The sequence below is a fragment of the Ammodytes marinus genome (genome assembly GCF_949987685.1).
Source record: "Ammodytes marinus genome assembly, chromosome: 9".
NCBI classification, from domain to species: domain Eukaryota; kingdom Metazoa; phylum Chordata; class Actinopteri; order Uranoscopiformes; family Ammodytidae; genus Ammodytes; species Ammodytes marinus.
In genome coordinates, this window is record NC_137213.1 from 32,859,388 (window position 1) to 32,877,474 (window position 18,087).

At 43.8% G+C, this 18,087-nt stretch overlaps 1 protein-coding gene across 1 annotated transcript in view; it reads right to left on the reverse strand.

Moving 5' to 3' along the window:
- Positions 1 to 593: 593 nt before the first annotated feature.
- Positions 594 to 18,087, reverse strand: part of dhx9 (DEAH (Asp-Glu-Ala-His) box helicase 9) — a gene marked incomplete at its 3' end in the record, with an annotated part of 26,650 nt that continues 9,156 nt past the window's right edge. The window contains exons 9-28 of the mRNA XM_080034197.1: positions 17,193 to 17,282; positions 16,119 to 16,280; positions 15,678 to 15,755; positions 14,939 to 15,130; positions 14,436 to 14,577; positions 13,573 to 13,655; positions 12,147 to 12,303; positions 11,742 to 11,839; positions 10,812 to 11,025; positions 10,016 to 10,110; positions 9,680 to 9,753; positions 8,952 to 9,104; positions 7,115 to 7,275; positions 6,462 to 6,573; positions 5,840 to 6,001; positions 5,378 to 5,505; positions 3,732 to 3,961; positions 2,638 to 2,753; positions 1,765 to 1,965; positions 594 to 912 (exon numbers count right to left, since the gene is read on the reverse strand). Coding sequence (XP_079890323.1) covers positions 594 to 912; positions 1,765 to 1,965; positions 2,638 to 2,753; positions 3,732 to 3,961; positions 5,378 to 5,505; positions 5,840 to 6,001; positions 6,462 to 6,573; positions 7,115 to 7,275; positions 8,952 to 9,104; positions 9,680 to 9,753; positions 10,016 to 10,110; positions 10,812 to 11,025; positions 11,742 to 11,839; positions 12,147 to 12,303; positions 13,573 to 13,655; positions 14,436 to 14,577; positions 14,939 to 15,130; positions 15,678 to 15,755; positions 16,119 to 16,280; positions 17,193 to 17,282 — 2,967 coding nt within the window. The remainder of the gene's footprint in view (positions 913 to 1,764; positions 1,966 to 2,637; positions 2,754 to 3,731; positions 3,962 to 5,377; positions 5,506 to 5,839; positions 6,002 to 6,461; positions 6,574 to 7,114; positions 7,276 to 8,951; positions 9,105 to 9,679; positions 9,754 to 10,015; positions 10,111 to 10,811; positions 11,026 to 11,741; positions 11,840 to 12,146; positions 12,304 to 13,572; positions 13,656 to 14,435; positions 14,578 to 14,938; positions 15,131 to 15,677; positions 15,756 to 16,118; positions 16,281 to 17,192; positions 17,283 to 18,087) is intronic.

Here is an 18,087-nt window from a genome sequence, read left to right on the forward strand (position 1 = left end):
GTCGACAGTTACAGATGTAAGTGCTAAACAGAGAAATCACATCATGCTAAAGAAATACCTGACTACACACACAGCCACGTTTACATGTTAACTAACCCCCTCCCCCTCGATAACCCCCCTCAAATAAATCATTGATTTACTGATCATTTGGGTAAACGGATACTTTAAGAACAGTTCTCATTCACTTCTGTTAAAAATGGAAAATGAAAGAAAAAAGAAAAATATTTAAAAAAAAATGTCTTCCCTCCTTAAAAGCTGCTCCGAGGAACTTTCAGTCTGTCTTATTTCTAGCGCCCCCCTTTGGACAAAAGCGGTAGTGTTTTTACTACGCCAGCTGTTGTTCCTGGGTGAGCGTATACCCAAGTCAAAGGCATTAAGAAAAACTATATAAAAATAGCATTCTTTGCACTGATGGTCTCGTTTGCTTGTTACATGTAATTTATGATCATCAAAAGAAAAATTTGACTGTTTCAGAAATATTTAAAAGTTCCTCGTAGCGACTTTAATATACTCCGTAGCCCCCCCCCCCACACAGAGAGAGAAACAGAGAGAGAGACAGAAAGAAGGAGAGAGAGACACAGAGAGAGCGATTGTTAATAACCTCTGTATCCACCACCTCCCCTGTAGCCTCCCCCCCCACCTCCTCGATACCCCCCTCCCCTTCCACCCCCATATCCCCCTCCTCCACCTCCACCCCCATATCCTCCTCCTCCCCCCCGGCCACCTCCATAGCCGCCTCCATTTCCTCTGTACCCTCCCCCACCGGAGTACCCTCCTCCGCCCCTGTACCCTCCTCCTCCACCCCCCCTATACCCCCCACCTCCCCCTCCTCCTCTATAACCCCCACCCCCTCCACCCCCGCCTCCCCCGTCGTATCGAGCCATCTTGGGGGGCCGCGGACCGTCTCCCATCCTGAGAAGAGAGGAAAAAAAATCATCAAGTTATTTTTAAATACTATATTTTTGGATTTTTTATTTTTTTTAAAGAACACACACACAACTGAAAAAGTGAACACAAACAAAATACAAAATAAAATAAACAGCTAACATGGCGTCCTCTACTTTACAGGTTTCTAAGGACATTGTTTAAACTAAAGGTAAATGTTAAGCAGAAAATAAAAAATTCAAAAGTCAACGAGGTGTACAAATTATCAAGTTAAGAACAGGACAAACTAGATGGAGGGGGGGGGGGTACCTCTGGGTGTGTGTGTGTGCACGCGCGTGTGTGTGTGTGTTATAATGTGTACCTCTGGTTAAGTGTGTGTGTGTGTGTGTGTGTACTAAAGTGTGTACCTCAGAGTGTGTGTATGTGTGTAGGTATATATGCTTACCTCTGGTTGCGTTTGTTTGTGTCTGTCTGTCTGTCTGTCTGTCTTCTTACCACAGGTTGCGTGTGTGTGTGTGTGTGTGTGTGTGTGTGTGTGTGTGTGTGTGTGTGTGTGTGTGTGTGTGTGTGTGTTTGTGTTTGTCTGTCTGTGTCTATGTCTGTCTGTGTCTGTCTGTCTCCGTGGTTGCCCCAAAACTTTGGAACAGCTTACCACACCATATTCGCTCATCTGAGTCTCTGGAAACCTTCAAGTCCACTCTTAAAACTCACCGGCTTTTACGTTTTAATGAATTGTTTTGTGTCATTGCTGTAAGTGTTTTTTAATGTGTGCTGTTGTACTTTAATTTATGTATTTTATGTAAAGCACTTTGGTGAATTTAGGTTCTTATAAGGTGCTATATAAATAAAAGTGACCTTGACCTTGTCTGTCTGTCTTACCTCTGGTTGCTGGCCATGAGGTTGAGTCCGGCTGCGGACGGTTTGCTGACGTGTCTGATGACGTTGAGCAGCCGCTGGTTGGTCTCGTCTATCTGTCTCACGTACTCCGGGTCTTTGGTCACTTCCACCACCAGAGCCTCCAGGCCGGCCCGCAAGGCAGCCACACAACCCGCCACCTCATGGGGGATACGGAGCTTGATCCTGGGGGAGAAATATAAGGTTTTAAGGGTCAGGGTCATGGTATGGAGGTCAGGAATTATGGTAAATGGTTAATGGACTCCACTTATATAGCCCTTTTCCCTGTTTTTTTGAGTGAGTGAGTGAGTGAGTGAGTGAGTGCTTTTGTCTACAGGGGCCACTAGAATGAACACAAACTAAATCTGTTGTTCCTGGGTGAGCGTATACCCATGACAAAGGCATTAAGAAAAACTATATAAAAATAGCATTCTTTGCACTGATGGTCTTGTTTCCTGTTACATGTAAAAAAAAATGTAATACTTATTTTGCTGTTACATGTAATTTTTGATCATCAGAGGAAAAATTTGACTGTTTCAGAAATATTTAAAAGTTCCTCGCACACACACACACACACTCAGACACACACACAACTGGCCGGGGACTACAGCTGGAAATTAGCCAAATAGGCTAAAGCTGCTCCTTCTCAAAGGGGACTGTCCACGAAACTATAAACAAATAAACTAAACACAACACACACACACACACACACACACACACACACACACACACACACACACACACACACACACACACACACACACACACACACACACACACACACACACACACACACACACACACACACACACACACACACACACACACACACACACACACACACACACACACTCTTACCAGTCGTCCAGTTCCACCACGTCCCCAGTGGAGCTGATCTTCTTGCAGGCGAAGAGCAGCAGCTGCAGAGGACTCACCAGCGTCATCCCTTTGGCCGAGATCGCCCGGGTACGAATCTGGAACAAGACCACACACTCTGGTATAACAGCAATACTATAGTGTGTAGCTCTGTGTGTGTGTGTGTGTGTGTGTGTGTGTGGGTGTGACTGTGTGTTTGTGTGCGTGAGTGCGTGAGTGAGTGAGTGAGTGAGTGAGTGAGTGAGTGAGTGAGTGAGTGAGTGAGTGAGTGAGTGAGTGAGTGAGTGAGTGAGTGAGTGAGTGAGTGGATTTGGTGGGCGTTTTATATATTTTTTTTCTTATATTTACTTCTTGAAGGCACTTTTAAGCAGCTAAGAACAAAAACACCTGTTTCATGTGCTGCACAACCATCACACCAACACCAATGTTTTTCATCTTCTAGCATACAGGCTGAAGACGCCATAATCATTTTAACCACCAGGGGGAGGCAGAGCATGTAACACTTTCATAGCTTGTTCTTACACTGGCAGTGCTGCTGATAGACATACACACACTGCTAGGGCATTTATTATAAACCTTTGCACATTACACAGAATTGTTTTCTTCATGACGTTAATGCCGGTAATAAATGGAGTACCGTTACTATTTTTAGATATCCCGGTATATGGTTATACCGTAATACCTCCCAACCCTAGAGTGTGTGTGATAATTTGACAGCCCTAGTAAATAACCAGGCTAACAAACCTTTTCGCTGAAGACAAAGAAGGGTGATGGGTAGCTCATGTCGTGGCTGTTGAAAGGACAGTTGACAGAGGACTTGTGGATGAAAGCGTTGCGTCCCTCTGTGTGTGTGTGTGTGTGTGAGAGAGAGAGATGTATAGAGAGAGAGAGAGAGAAAGAGCGTGAGAGAGAGAGAGCGTGAGAGAGAGAGAGAGACAGAGATAGAGAGAGAGAGAAAGAGCGTGAGAGAGACAGAGAGAGAGAGACAGAGAAAGAGAGAGAGAAAGACAGATATAGAGAGACAGAGAGAGTGAGAAAGAGTGTGTGTCTATGTCTGTCTGTCCAGGCTTACAAACCTTCTCACTGAAGACAAAGAAGGGTGAGGGGTAGCTCATGTCGTGGCTGGTGAAGGGACAGTTGACAGAGGACTTGTGGATGAGAGCGTTTCGTCCCTCGGTGGTCAGAATCTTCCTCTTCTCTTTGTGGAAACACACGTTAGGATACGAGCCAAACGTCAGCAGGGAAACCACCACGTCCAGGTTATTGTCTGGTCCAACCGTGTTGAACATCTGGGTCATTAGGCTCTCTGGGGGGGAAAAGAGAGGAGAGACATGTGAGAGAGAGAGAGAGAAACAGACAGACAGAGAGAGAGAGAGAGAGAAACAGACAGAGAGAGAGAGAGACAGACACATCCAGGTTATTATCTGGACCCACTGTGTTAAACATCTGGGTCATAAGGCTCTCTGGGTGGAAAGGGGGAGAGAGGAGAAATGTAAGACAGAGAGAGAGAGCCAGGAGAGAGAGAGGGACAGACAGAGAGAGAGAGAGCGAGGAGAGAGAGAGAGACAGACAGACAGACACACACCTACACCTACACACACGCTTACTCTAAAATATTTATTGTGGGTCATTAGGCTCTCTGAATAAACGGGGAAACAGAAGAAAATCGTAAACACACACAGAGAAAGACAGACAGACACAGACAGACACACTCACACAGAGACAGACACACACACACACACACACACACACAGACACACACACACTACACCACACCACGAGTGCCTCACAAGTAAATGAGGTGACATTTTTTCCATACTACATCTGCTTCCTGTGATTATTGGTGGTGCATTCAGGTAACACTGTTATGTCAAGTTAAATGTGTTGCCGCCTCTATTCTATTATTTACGGTAGCCATATCCCTGTTATCAGGAGCGCACAGTTGTGACGTATTTTGTGTGAGCTGACAGGTGGCGAAGCTGTAATATTATGCTGTTGGGGAGCTACAAATACATGGACTGAAGAAGTTGAACAAGAACTATTATTGGAGGGGCGCCCCTGGCTTGGTAGGGCATCCCCCCATGGGCCTCGGCCAGCAGCGGACCCGGGTTTGATTCCAGCCCGCGGTCGTTCTCTGCATGTCACTCCCCTCTCTGCCCCATATCAACTCTGTCTCTACACTATCAATAAAGCATAAAAATGCCAAAAAATAAATAAAAAATAAAACTATTATTGGAGATTAACAGTTATTGGTGGTGCAATCAGGTAACTGACCCTGCATTCCAACACCCATACTTCCCTACTATTTAGTATGCCAGAAAAAGATTTAGGATGTCCCAATACATGCACGTCAATTGCAGTATGCCAAAAATACCTAGGTGCCCCACTAACTCTAATAGTATTTTGGAGTATTCGTCTTTATTCTTGACAGTTCTCGACATAATGAAAAAAATCTTCCTTATCTGATTTTCTTTTCTCTCCTGTCTGTGGCCCTAAAACTCTTCTGTGCTTTAGTATGTAGTGTAGTAAAAAGACTAAAACTCTTCTGTTCTTTAGTATGTAGTGTAGTAAAAAGACTAAAACTCTTCTGTACTTTAGTATGTAGTGTAGTAAAAATACTAAAACTTCTGTACTCAAAAGAAAAAGTATGTGATTTGGAACACAGGGATTGTTATTGGCGGTGCGTTCAGGTAACACTGTTATTGGTGGGGCGTTCAGGTACCTTCGGGAAAGCCAGCGTTGACCAGGATGTCTTTGAGCTGGACCTTAGCCTCCCAGGTCATCCTCAGAGTCGACATGTTCAGACGCTTGTGTTCACAGAATCTGTTCTCTGCATCTTCACCGTTGATCCTGAGACACAGACAGACAGACAGACAGACAGACAGACAGACAGACAGACAGACAGACAGACAGACAGACAGACAGACAGACAGACAGACAGACAGACAGACAGACAGACAGACAGACAGACAGGCAGACAGTTTTTAATTAATTAAATTAAATTCCATTTTATAAACAATAAAAAAAATTATATACATTTTTTCAAGAAAAATTTAAAATGTAATAGAATAAAAAATAGAAAAATATGTATATTTTAAAAATGTCTTAAAGTTTTGAAAAATTATTTAAAAATAAAAATAAATAAAACTAAATTAAAATGTCCCCCCCTCCCACTCATACATACCGGACGTCATCCCAGGCCTGGAACACAGACAGCAGAGCCACGTGATCAGAGAATCGACTTCCAGCAAAGTTCCTGTGCATGAAGCCGAGTCTCTTCCCCTCGCTGACAAACGGCTCCTGAAAGCAGGTGGCCGCCGAGATGGTGCACATCGCATCACCAACACTGCAGAGGGGGAAAAATATTATTATAATATTATAAGTGTATATTTTATTATTTAGAAGAAATTGTGTTCATTCTACCTAACTTCATTGAGCTATTTATTAATTCTATTTTATTTATATTAGGGCCCTAACAGTTAAAGTCTTACTAAAGGAATCCTTGGCTTTGTGTTGGTGCTTCCTTTTCCCCATTTTTGTCAACATAAAGAATATTCGGCACATTCATAAACTTGTATGAACGCTATGACAGAAAAATAATAGTGGTTTTGAAATACATTGAAACTGGTCGGCCCATGCCTAACACACACACACACACACACACACACACACACACACACACAGAGAGTTACCCACACACACACACACACACACACACACACACACACACACACACACACACACACACACACACACACACACACACACACACACAGAGTTACCCACACACACACGCACACACTCACTGGAAGATGCAGCCCATGATCATCATCTTTCCCAGTCGAGGCTCGATGGGCAGACGAGCCAGAATCCGCCCCAGAGGAGTCAGCTCATCGTTACAGTCCAGAGCGTCTAGTTCTGAGAGAGACAGACAGACAGGCAGGCAGGCAGACAGACAGGCAGGCAGGCAGGCAGGCAGACAGACAGACAGACAGGCAAACAGACAGACAGGCAGGCAGGCAAACAGACAGACAGACAGACAGAGAGACAGACAGACGCAATAAAAGATTAGTAGATAGATAGTGAGCGGGAAATCAAACATGTTTAAATATTTTAAAAATGCCTTATTTTATTACATTTTGTTTTTATTGCACAAACTTACGGGCTAAGAAGTGTGTGTGTGTGTGTGTGTGTGTGTGTGTGTAACCTCTCAGTGTGTGTCTGTCTGTCTATCTGTCTGACTGTCTGTCTGTCTGTCTGCCTGTCTTACCCCTCAGTGTGTGTTCTGCCTCGATCACAGCGTCCAGTGGAGGAGGTTCAATGGCTTTAGACAGAAAGTGTGTGTGTGTGTGTGTGTGTTTCTCCTTGTGTGTGTTACCCCTGAGTGTGTGTGTGTGTGTGTGTGTGTGTGTGTGTGTGTGTGTGTGTGTCTGTCTGTTTGTCTGTCTGTCTGTCTTACCCCTCAGTGTGTGTTCAGCTTCTATCACAGCGTCCAGTGGCGGAGGCTCGATGGCTTTGGACAGAAAGTGTCCGATGGCTCCGAGCCGAAGCAGCTTGATGCTCAGAGCAACTTCATGTAACGGAGTCCGGAAGATCTCTGGAGTCATGTGGGTCTCCAGTCTAGAGAGAGAGAGGGAGGGAGGGAGAGAGAGAGAGAGAGAGAGAGGGAGGAAGGGGGAGAGAGAGAGAGAGGGAGAGAGAGAGGGAGAGAGGGAGGGAGGAAGGGGGAGAGAGAGGGACAGAGAGAGAGAGAGAGGGACAGAGAGAGAGAGAGGGAGAGAGAGAGGGAGAGAGGGAGGGAGGAAGGGAGGGAGAGGGAGAGGGAGAGAGGGAGAGAGAGGGAGGGAGGGAGGGAGGAAGGGGGAGAGAGGGAGAGAGAGAGAGAGGGAGGAAGGGAGGGAGAGAGAGAGGGAGAGAGAGAGAGAGGGAGAGGGAGGGAGGGAGAGAGAGGGAGAGGGAGGGAGGGGGAGAGAGGGAGAGAGAGAGAGGGACAGAGAGAGAGAGAGAGGGAGGGAGGAAGGGAGGGAGGAAGGGAGGGAGGGAGAGGGAGAGGGAGGGGGAGGGAGGGAGGGAGGGAGAGAGAGAGGGAGGGAGGGAGGGGGAGAGAGAGGGAGGGAGGGAGAGAGAGACACACACAAACACAGTCACACACACAGGCAGACACACGCAGACATACAGACACGCACAGAAAGAGAGACACACACACACGTTTGTAAGGCTTTACTTGTAAGAACATTCATTGACATAATTACCCTAACCCTCCAAACTAAATGCCTAACCTCAACCCTTACACTAACCCTAACATAAACCTAATTCATACCTGAACCTTCAAACCTAGTGTTAACCCTCAAACAGCCCTTTAAAGGCCTGTCCTTAAAACCTAGTGTTAACCCTCAAACAGCCCTTTAAAGGCCTGTCCTTAAAACCTAGTGTTAACCCTCAAACAGCCCTTTAAAGGCCTGTCCTTAAAACCTAGTGTTAACCCTCAAACAGCCCTTTAAAGGCCTGTCCTTAAAACCTAGTGTTAACCCTCAAACAGCCCTTTAAAGGCCTGTCCTTAAAACCTAGTGTTAACCCTCAAACAGCCCTTTAAAGGCCTGTCCTTCAAACCTAGTGTTAACCCTCAAACAGCCCTTTAAAGGACTGTCCTTAAAACCTAGTGTTAACCCTCAAACAGCCCTTTAAAGGCCTGTCCTTAAAACCTAGTGTTAACCCTCAAACAGCCCTTTAAAGGCCTGTCCTTCAAACCTAGTGTTAACCCTCAAACAGCCCTTTAAAGGACTGTCCTTAAAACCTAGTGTTAACCCTCAAACAGCCCTTTAAAGGCCTGTCCTTAAAACCTAGTGTTAACCCTCAAACAGCCCTTTAAAGGCCTGTCCTTAAAACCTAGTGTTAACCCTCAAACAGCCCTTTAAAGGCCTGTCCTTAAAACCTAGTGTTAACCCTCAAACAGCCCTTTAAAGGCCTGTCCTTAAAACCTAGTGTTAACCCTCAAACAGCCCTTTAAAGGCCTGTCCTTAAAACCTAGTGTTAACCCTCAAACAGCCCTTTAAAGGCCTGTCCTTAAAACCTAGTGTTAACCCTCAAACAGCCCTTTAAAGGCCTGTCCTCAAAACCTAGTGTTAACCCTCAAACAGCCCTGTCCCAAAGGGAGAACCGGACTAAATGTTCACGCTCTAAAGGTCTAATACTCAGGTTTAAAAAAAATTGTTTTGTACAAGGACACACACACACACACACACACACACACACACACGGACACACACGGAGACACACACACACACACTCTCTCTTACTTGTCGAAGCGTGCGCGGCTGCAGAGATGGAAGCAGAAGCCCGGCCTGACCCTGCCCGCTCTGCCTTTCCTCTGCTCCAGGTTGGTCTTACTGCCCCACACGGTGGCGTAGTTCGTCATGTTGTTATGGGACGTAAACAACTTCACCTTCTGCCTGGACGAGCCACCAAAAAACAGGGTTGTTTGTTTTTTTAAATACCTTATTAATACATGTTTTATTTTGTTATGAACATAGAAAAACATGTTTTAATTAGAGATATTCAGTGCACTATGCAGATTCACACACAAAGACAGAGAGAGACACAAACAGGTTACACACATAGACACATAGACAGATAGAGAGAGCGAGACACACACACACACACACTCTTACTTGCCACGAAAAAACAGGTTTGTTTGGTTTTTCAATACTTTATTTATTGAGTTTTTCCTTTTTTGTAAACATAGAATGTCAGACAGACAGACAGACAGACAGACAGACAGGCAGGCAGACACAGACATTTACTTGCAGACAGACAGACAGACAGGCAAACAGACACACAGACACTTACTTGCAGACAGACAGACAGACAGACAGACATTTACTTGCAGACAGACAGACAGACATTTACTTGCAGACAGACAGACAGACAGACAGACAGACAGACAGACAGACAGACAGTCAGACAGACAGACAGACAGACAGACAGTCAGACAGACAGACAGACAGACAGACAGACAGACACTTACTTGCAGGAGTCGATGACGTAGACCACGTCGTTGATGGTGATACTCGTCTCTGCGATGTTAGTCGACAGAATCACCTGAAGATTAAAACAGTTTAAACAGTTAATACACGCTTCCTTACACACACACACAGACACACACACACACACACACACGGAGAGATACACACACACAGACACACACACACAGACACAGACACACACACACACACACGGAGAGATATAGACACAGACACAGACAGACACACAGACACACACGGAGAGATACAGACACAGACAGACAGACACACACACACACACACACACACACACGGAGAGATACACACACACACACACACACCTTGCGGATGTTGTCTGGCGCGGGCTCAAAGCATCTCCTCTGCTCCTCTCTGGGGATCTGAGAGTGTAACGGCAGGATTCGGTACCGGCTATTTCCTGGAACACACACATCAACAACAGACATTTCAGCATGACCTCATACGTAACTCTGCACTGATTTTAAAACACATTTTAATCTATTGAAATTCAAACAAGGAGTCATTCATTTGGATGCATTTTTAGTGTATTTTCTTACTGCTTTAAAGGTGCCGTGTGTAGCTTTGTGTGTGTCAGAGAAGTGAAACATTTTCTAAGGTTTATTCTCATAACAGAATAAACAAACTTTCCTCACAGGGAAAATGTGATCCCTGGAACACTGTTTGAAGTTAGAAAGCTTCCTGAAAAGTTACTGTTTCACTGTTGTTGTTTACAGCAGCAGGGCCCACAGTTTGGTTTACAAACATATTCTAGTCTTTGTCATTTGGTTCCAAGTTCCTCAAAAAGAAATTGATTTGTGAATGTAAACAAATCCCCCTCTTCTGAAACTGCATAATACCGTCGTCATTGAGAAAGAAAGGCACAAAACGGAAGTAAAATTTTTTTTTTAAGTTGCAATTTTTAATTTTTTATTCAAATCTAAAAAAAAGCGCAAAAAATAAATGGGACCCAATATAAATGGGTCTATTCCTCAACTAGAAAGTGGTGTTGTGTGAGTGACTGTATGAGTGAATATAGAGTGACTGTATGAGTGAATATAGAGTGACTGTATGAGTGAATATAGAGTGACTGTGTGAGTGAATATAGAGTGACTGTTGTACCAAAGTGTGGGTTCATCTCCAGGTGTCTCTGCATGGAGCAGATGAGGTTCCACCCGGGTAGGAACACGAGCACGGCCCCGGCTACCTGCAGCGTCTCGATGTACTTCAGCAGAGACTCCACCAGCTCAAAGGACGTCTCCTTCTCGTTGATCTGAGCCATGGAACGCTTCGTGTCTGCTGTGTAGTCCGGCCCACAGATCAGGTTACAGTTGGTCTGATGGAGGGATAATTTGTTAGTATTTTTTATTTTTATTTTTTTACACAAATCAAGACAAATCAAGAAAATAGACAAAAAACTAAAAAAAAAATATATATATATATACAAAATAATAATTAAAATGATAATAATAAAAAAATGAAAAAAGATGTTAGTCTTCTTTTGGACACTACATGTTTACAAACAAATAAAAAATTAACAGGCAGTGACACGTATCAGATCAGGTTACAGTTGGTCTGATGGGAACGAGAAGGAGAAATATGGTAAATGGTAAAATGGTGGGGGCGCCCTTAGCTCAGTTGGTAGGGCGTCCCCCCCAAGGGCCTCGGCCAGCAGCGGACCCAGGTTCGATTCCAGCTCGCGGTCGTTCTCTGCATGTCACTCCCCTCTCTGCCCCATTTCAACTCTGTCTCTACACTATCAATAAAGCATAAAAATGCCCCAAAAAAATATCTTTGAAAAAAAAAAAAAAAAAAAACGCCACTATATCTAGTACATACTTGCAAAAATTATTACAGATTTTGACAACAAGCGTTCTCCAGAATCACTGACTCCACCTCTAACACTATTGAACAGTAGTTTAGTTCTAGCTGTTAAACCCCTTGATAGTGTCAGTGAGAGAGACCCACACACACACACACACACACACACACACACACACACACACACACACACACACACACACACACACAGATGAGAGTAAAGGCCCTCACATCCTCCTCTCCTCCGTCTTCCTCCTTCTCTTTCCTCTTCCTGTCCATCGGAGGAGGAACGAAGTGAGTCATCTGGATACAATCCTCCAGGAAGTAGTCTGGGACATAGGAGGAAAAATGAAGAAAATTAATTAAATGGGTGAAAGAACAATGTGTGTGTGTGTGTGTGTGTGTGTGTGTGTGTGTGTGTGTGTGTGTGTGTGTGTGTGTGTGTGTGTGTGTGTGTGTGTGTGTGTGTGTGTGTGTGTGTGTGTGTGTGTGTGTGTGTGTGTGTGTGTGTGTGTGTGAGTGAGTGTGTGTCTGCCTGTATATGTATCTATCTGTGTGTGTGTGTACAAAAGTAGGCACACACACACACACACAAACAAAAGTACACACACACACACACACACACACAGGACACACCTTGAACAGCGAATGTGCGTCCGTGCACCTCGATGACGGGGCAGTTGAAGAAGTATTCTCTGAACATGGTCGTGTCGATGGTGGCCGACATCAGCACCACACGCACCTCGGGGTAAGTCTGCACCACGTCTCTGAGCACAACCATCAGAAAGTCCGTCTGTGTGTGTGTGTGAGTGTGTGTGTGTGTGTGTGAGGGAGGAAAAGAGAGTGAGGGAGTGAGGGAGGAAGAGAGAGAGAGGGAGGGAGAGAGAGAGAGAGTTATCATCAGAACACCTCGGGGTAAGTCTGCACCACATCTCTGAGCACAACCATCAGGAAGTCTGTCTGGATGGAGGGAGATACACACAGATATGAATAGATAGATAGATGGATGGATTGATATGAATGGATGGACAGACAGACAGATACAAGAAGACACACACACAAACATATATATACAGGTGAAACTCGAAAAATTAGAATATCGTGCAAAAGTTCATTTATTTCAGTAATTCAACTTAAAAGGTGAAGATAATTCATTTATTTCATTTCATTTAACTTTTATTTATCCTCGAGAGACCAATTGAGGGGTGACCCTCATTTACAATGACGTCGAGTCAAAACAAATTCAAAACAACAATACAAACAAAATATTCAATGCAAAAACATCAAATACACAACAAGTGAAGAGAAGAAAAAAACAAAACGATTGAAACATTTACAGAGTGGGGAAGAGTGGCAGCAATAATAATAATAATAATAATAATAATAATAATAATATCTTATACAGACTCATTACATGCAAAGTGAGATATGTGAAGACAACTCTCCTGACCTGAAACCCATAGATAATCTATGGAGTACTGTCAAGTGGCAGATGATACACACCAGACCCAACAATACAGAGGAGCTGAAGGCCACTATCAAAGCAACATGGGCTTCAATAACACTTCAGCAGTGCCACAGACTGATAGCATCCACGCCGCATTTAGGCAACAATTTGTGCAAAAGGGGCCCAAACCAAGTACTTAGTGCATATGTATGATTATACTTTCTAGAGGGCCGACATTTCTGTATTTAAAATCCTTTTTTTATTGATTTTATGTAATATTCTAATTTTCTGAGATTTTGGTTTTCATAAGCTATAAGCCATAATAATCACAATTATAACAAATAAAGGCTGGAAATATCTCACTTTGAATGTAAAGAGTCTATATAATATATTAGTTTCACCATTTAGGTTGAATTACTGGAATAAATGAACTTTTGCACGATATTCTAATTTTTCGAGTTTCACCTGTATATATATATATATATATATATGCATAAACACACACGTACACACTCACACACAAAGGGACAATTAGATACAAACACACAGAGGGTCAGACAACAACACAGTAAACCCTCTGGCCTTCTTAAGCAGCAGCTGTAAACAGTAACTCACGTTGATGTCTCTCTCGTGGATCTCGTCCACAATCACGTGACTGATTCCTCTGATCCCTGCTTCAAGCTTCCTCAGCAGCACACCTGGAACACACACACACACACACACACACACACACACACACACACACACACACACACACACACACACACACACACACACACACACACACACACACACACACACACACACACACACACACACACACCAAAATCACCATCAATGGGACCGTAATATGTTGTTCAGTGTACACCTCTGTATACTGCCCCCTTGTGGGTCATTTTTAAAAAGGAACACTTCAACATTTTAAATTTTTGGTCTGACTCTCCTAAAAAAGCAAATACATTGAAATGTTCAATATGAGGAACATTATTTATATTTAACAAGTGTGTACTATTGGGTATGTACACAAAGGGGGGCCCACCATAGCTAGCAACATGCCCGTTTACAGAGCCTAGGTCATTTTGGGGCGACAAAGGGTTGGAGGTTCGATCCCCGCCCTGCCACCTGTGTCATGGTTGTTGTGTCCTTGGGCAAGACACTTCACCCACCTTGCCTCGTGTGAATGTCGATAGTTAGCCTGCTGCTATCAGTGTATGAATGTGTGTGTGAATGGTAACGTGGGAAAGGAAAACAGGTCTCCCTTGCAAAAGAGTCTTCGGTCTCAATGGGATTTACCTGTAGAAATAAAGGTTAAAAAAAAAAAAAAAAAGAAACAAAGGGGGGCCCACCGTAGCTAGCAACATGCCCGTTTACAGAGCCTAGGCTTGAGGTTAACCTACCCACGGTGTGAGAGAGAGAGAGAGAGAGAGAGAGAGAGAGAGAGAGACAGAGAGAGAGAGAGAGAGAGAGAGAGAACCTACCCACGGTGCAGAAGAGAACGCTGGCGTGGGGCCGTGGCAGAATGGACTCAAAGCGAACGCTGTAGCCGCAGCTCTGCCCCACCTCCTCTCCTCTCTCGTAGGCCACGCGCTCTGCCACTGAGACCGCACTGATACGACGGGGCTACACAGGGACAAGAGAATACATTATTACTGTCTGTCTGTCTGTCTGCCTGCCTGTCTGTCTGTCTGTCTGTCTGTCTGTCTGCCTGTCTGTCTGCCTGTCTGTCTCCTCTCTCATAGGCCACTCGCTCTGCTACTGACACGACGGGGCTACACAGGGACAAGAGCATACATTATTACTGTCTGTCTGTCTGTCTGTCTGTCTGCCTGTCTGCCTGCCTGTCTGTCTGTCTGTCTGTCTGTCTGTCTGTCTGTCTGTCTGCCTGCCTGTCTGTCTGTTACCTGTGTGACCAGTGAGTGAGTGAGTGAGTGAGTGAGTGAGTGAGTGAGTGAGTGTGTCTGTCTGTCTGTCTGTCTGTTACCTGTGTGACCACTATATTGCAGTCAGAGGCCCTCCCTTCCTTGACAAAGCGATCGAGGATGAACTGAGGGACTTGCGTGGTCTTGCCGCAGCCGGTCGCTCCTCTGATGATGACCACGGGACTGGAGTCTAGAGCCGCCATGATCTCTGCCTCAAACTGCTTCACTGGCAGCTGGGAGCGCTCACCCACGATCTACAGGGGAAGGATTTATAAAAACTATTTAAAAATAAATAAATGTACAATTTACAGGTCAACATGGATACATGATTTCCTGAAAGGAATAAAAAATAAATAAAAATGTAAAATCAAATAAAAATGTTATAGGCTATTGTATATATATAATAAAAATAAATAAAAATAAATAAAAATAAAAAGATTATTAATGCAGGGTTATATGTTTAGTCAAGTTGAGTTGAGGAATTTAAATATATATATATATAACTATCTAAAAATAAATAAATGTGGCAGGGTGTACATGTTTAATAATAATAATACAACAAATTAATATAGCGCTTTTCCAAATGCTCAAAGACGCTTCTCATTGGCATTGCAGTTTATTCAAGGTGAGTCGAGTTAAATTATGTATACAAAAAAAATATCTAAAAATAAATAAATGTATGTTCCTTTTACAGCTTAAAATGTATATGTTCTTAACAAGAAATACATAGAAAGGCATACAAAAGTTACGCAGTGCACCTTTAAAGTGTCCTGCCAGTAGTAATAATGAAATGAGACAAACCTTCTGCAGGTTGGTGTCGTGCTCCAGTTGATGCATCAACTCACTCTGAAGGTCTCCACTGATCTGCTCCGGAGTGCACTGCAGAGAGAGAGAGAGAGAGAGAGAGAGAGAATTTAAAAGAATCTTTAAAATCTTTAATATCTTTGGGGGCGACTGTGGCTCAGTTGGTAAAGCGGGTCGGCCGATGATCAAAGGGTTGGAAGTTCGATCCCCGCCCAGCCACCTGTGTCATAGTTGTTGTGTCCTTGGGCAAGACACTTCACCGACCTTGCCTCGTGTGAATGTCGATAGTTAGCCTGCTGCTATCGGTGTATGTGTGTCAATGGTAACGTGGGAAAGTAAAACAGGTCTCCCTTGCAAAAGAGTCTTCGGTCTCAATGGGATTTACCTGAAGAAATAAAGGTTAAAAAAAAAATAAAATAAAAATAAAAGCAGACTCACGAATGCGAGCGGCCCCTCGTCGATGTTGCTGCTGGTCCAGGGGTTCCAGTTGACCTGCGGGGGCGACCAGGGCACAACCCCCGCCCCGCTCTGACGCACAGACGGCTCAAAGGACGCCATCTTCCCCTGCACCAGAGACACAGGGCTGGAAGGGTCGCTGGGCTAAAGACAGACAGGGACACACAGGGACACACAGAGATTAAGGCAAGACAAGGCAAGGCAAGTTTATTTATACAGCACAATTCAAACACAAGGCCACTCAGAGTGCTTTACAGGGGCAAGATTAGAATACATAAAACACATTAGAAAACATTTAAGAAGCGAATGAAAAGAAGTAAATAAAATAAAAATTGCAGGTTAAAATGGAAACAGAAAAGTCTTCAGACTCGACAGAGAAATAGCATATTGATGAATATGCCTAACTCTTTTTAGATGCTTTACTATCATGAAACTAACTCCCCACATTACATAAGTTAGAAGGACAGACAGACAGACAGACAGACAGACATATAGACAGATAGATAGATAGATAGATAGATAGATAGATAGATAGATAGATAGATAGATAGATAGATAGATAGATAGATAGATAGATAGATAGATAGATAGATAGATAGATAGATAGATAGATAGATAGATAGATAGATAGATAGATAGATAGATAGATAGATAGATAGATAGATAGATAGATAGATAGATAGATAGATAGATAGATAGATAGATCATCTTCCCCTGCACCAGAGAGACAGGGCTGCAGACAGACAGGTAAGGGTTAATGGACTCCACATGTAACTCTTTTTAATTATTATTTTATTATTCTTTTTTTCAGTACTTTTTATACATGGTTATATTTTTTATCATAAAAAAAAAGATGTGAGACGCATTACAGACAGACAGACAGACAGACAGACAGACGGATAGACAAACAGACAGACGGATAGAAAGACAGACAGACAGACAGGCGGATAGACAGATAGACAGACAGACAGTCAGACAGACAGACAGACAGACAGACAGACAGACAGACAGACAGACAGACAGACAGACAGACAGACAGACAGACAGGCTACTCACCGGTGGAGGGATTTGGACTCCCAGCTCCTGTACGACAGCGGCCAGTTGCGCCTGCAGTTCTGGACTCACGGTGACGTCATACACATCCAGCTGGAGACAAAACCACAACACACAGTCAGTGCGTTTACATGCAGACTCATAATCGGATAACTAAAGGAATAAGACCTCAACAGGACTTTTAAACTGCATGTAAACACCTTTATCCGATCTACTTCGCACACAAATCGGCACAATAACGGACAAGAGAAGTCGGATAAGAACACCTAGATAATTTGTTCATTGTCGGCTTTCTCTCTGCATGTATACAGGGATCGGATATCGCATATCGGACTTCTCGTTCTGTGCTTGTGTGCCTGCGCGTGATAGGCTACACCATGGGTTATTGACGGAAGGGAACCGGACATGGCTCTAAAACCACTTGTTGAAAGCATGGTTGAAAGGGCTACAGCGCCACCTAGCATAGTGGAGACAGCCATGCATCGGACATTTATCCGATTCCTGAAAGGCCATGTATACTCAGACAAGTGACACGGTCCGTTCGAGTGTCTTGTTCGATATATGTGATAATCCAATCTAGTTGTGCCATGGAAACGCACTGAGTGAAGCACCAACCTACCACACACACACACACTGAAGCATTGTGTGAATATTTTGGAATTCCACGATTCGATTCAAAATCTATTTCTCGATTCAGTTCAAAAGATAATTTCAGGACTCACTTTAACGATTTTTGCAAATTATGAAATCGAAAAAATTAAAATCTCAGAAGGAAGGATTTTTTTTTTTTCACCGACCCCAAAGGGTGACAGAAGCTACGCACTACAGCTTTAAATGCGTGAATACTGAGGTGTGTTGTTCCAATCCTTCTCACACACACACACACACACACACACAC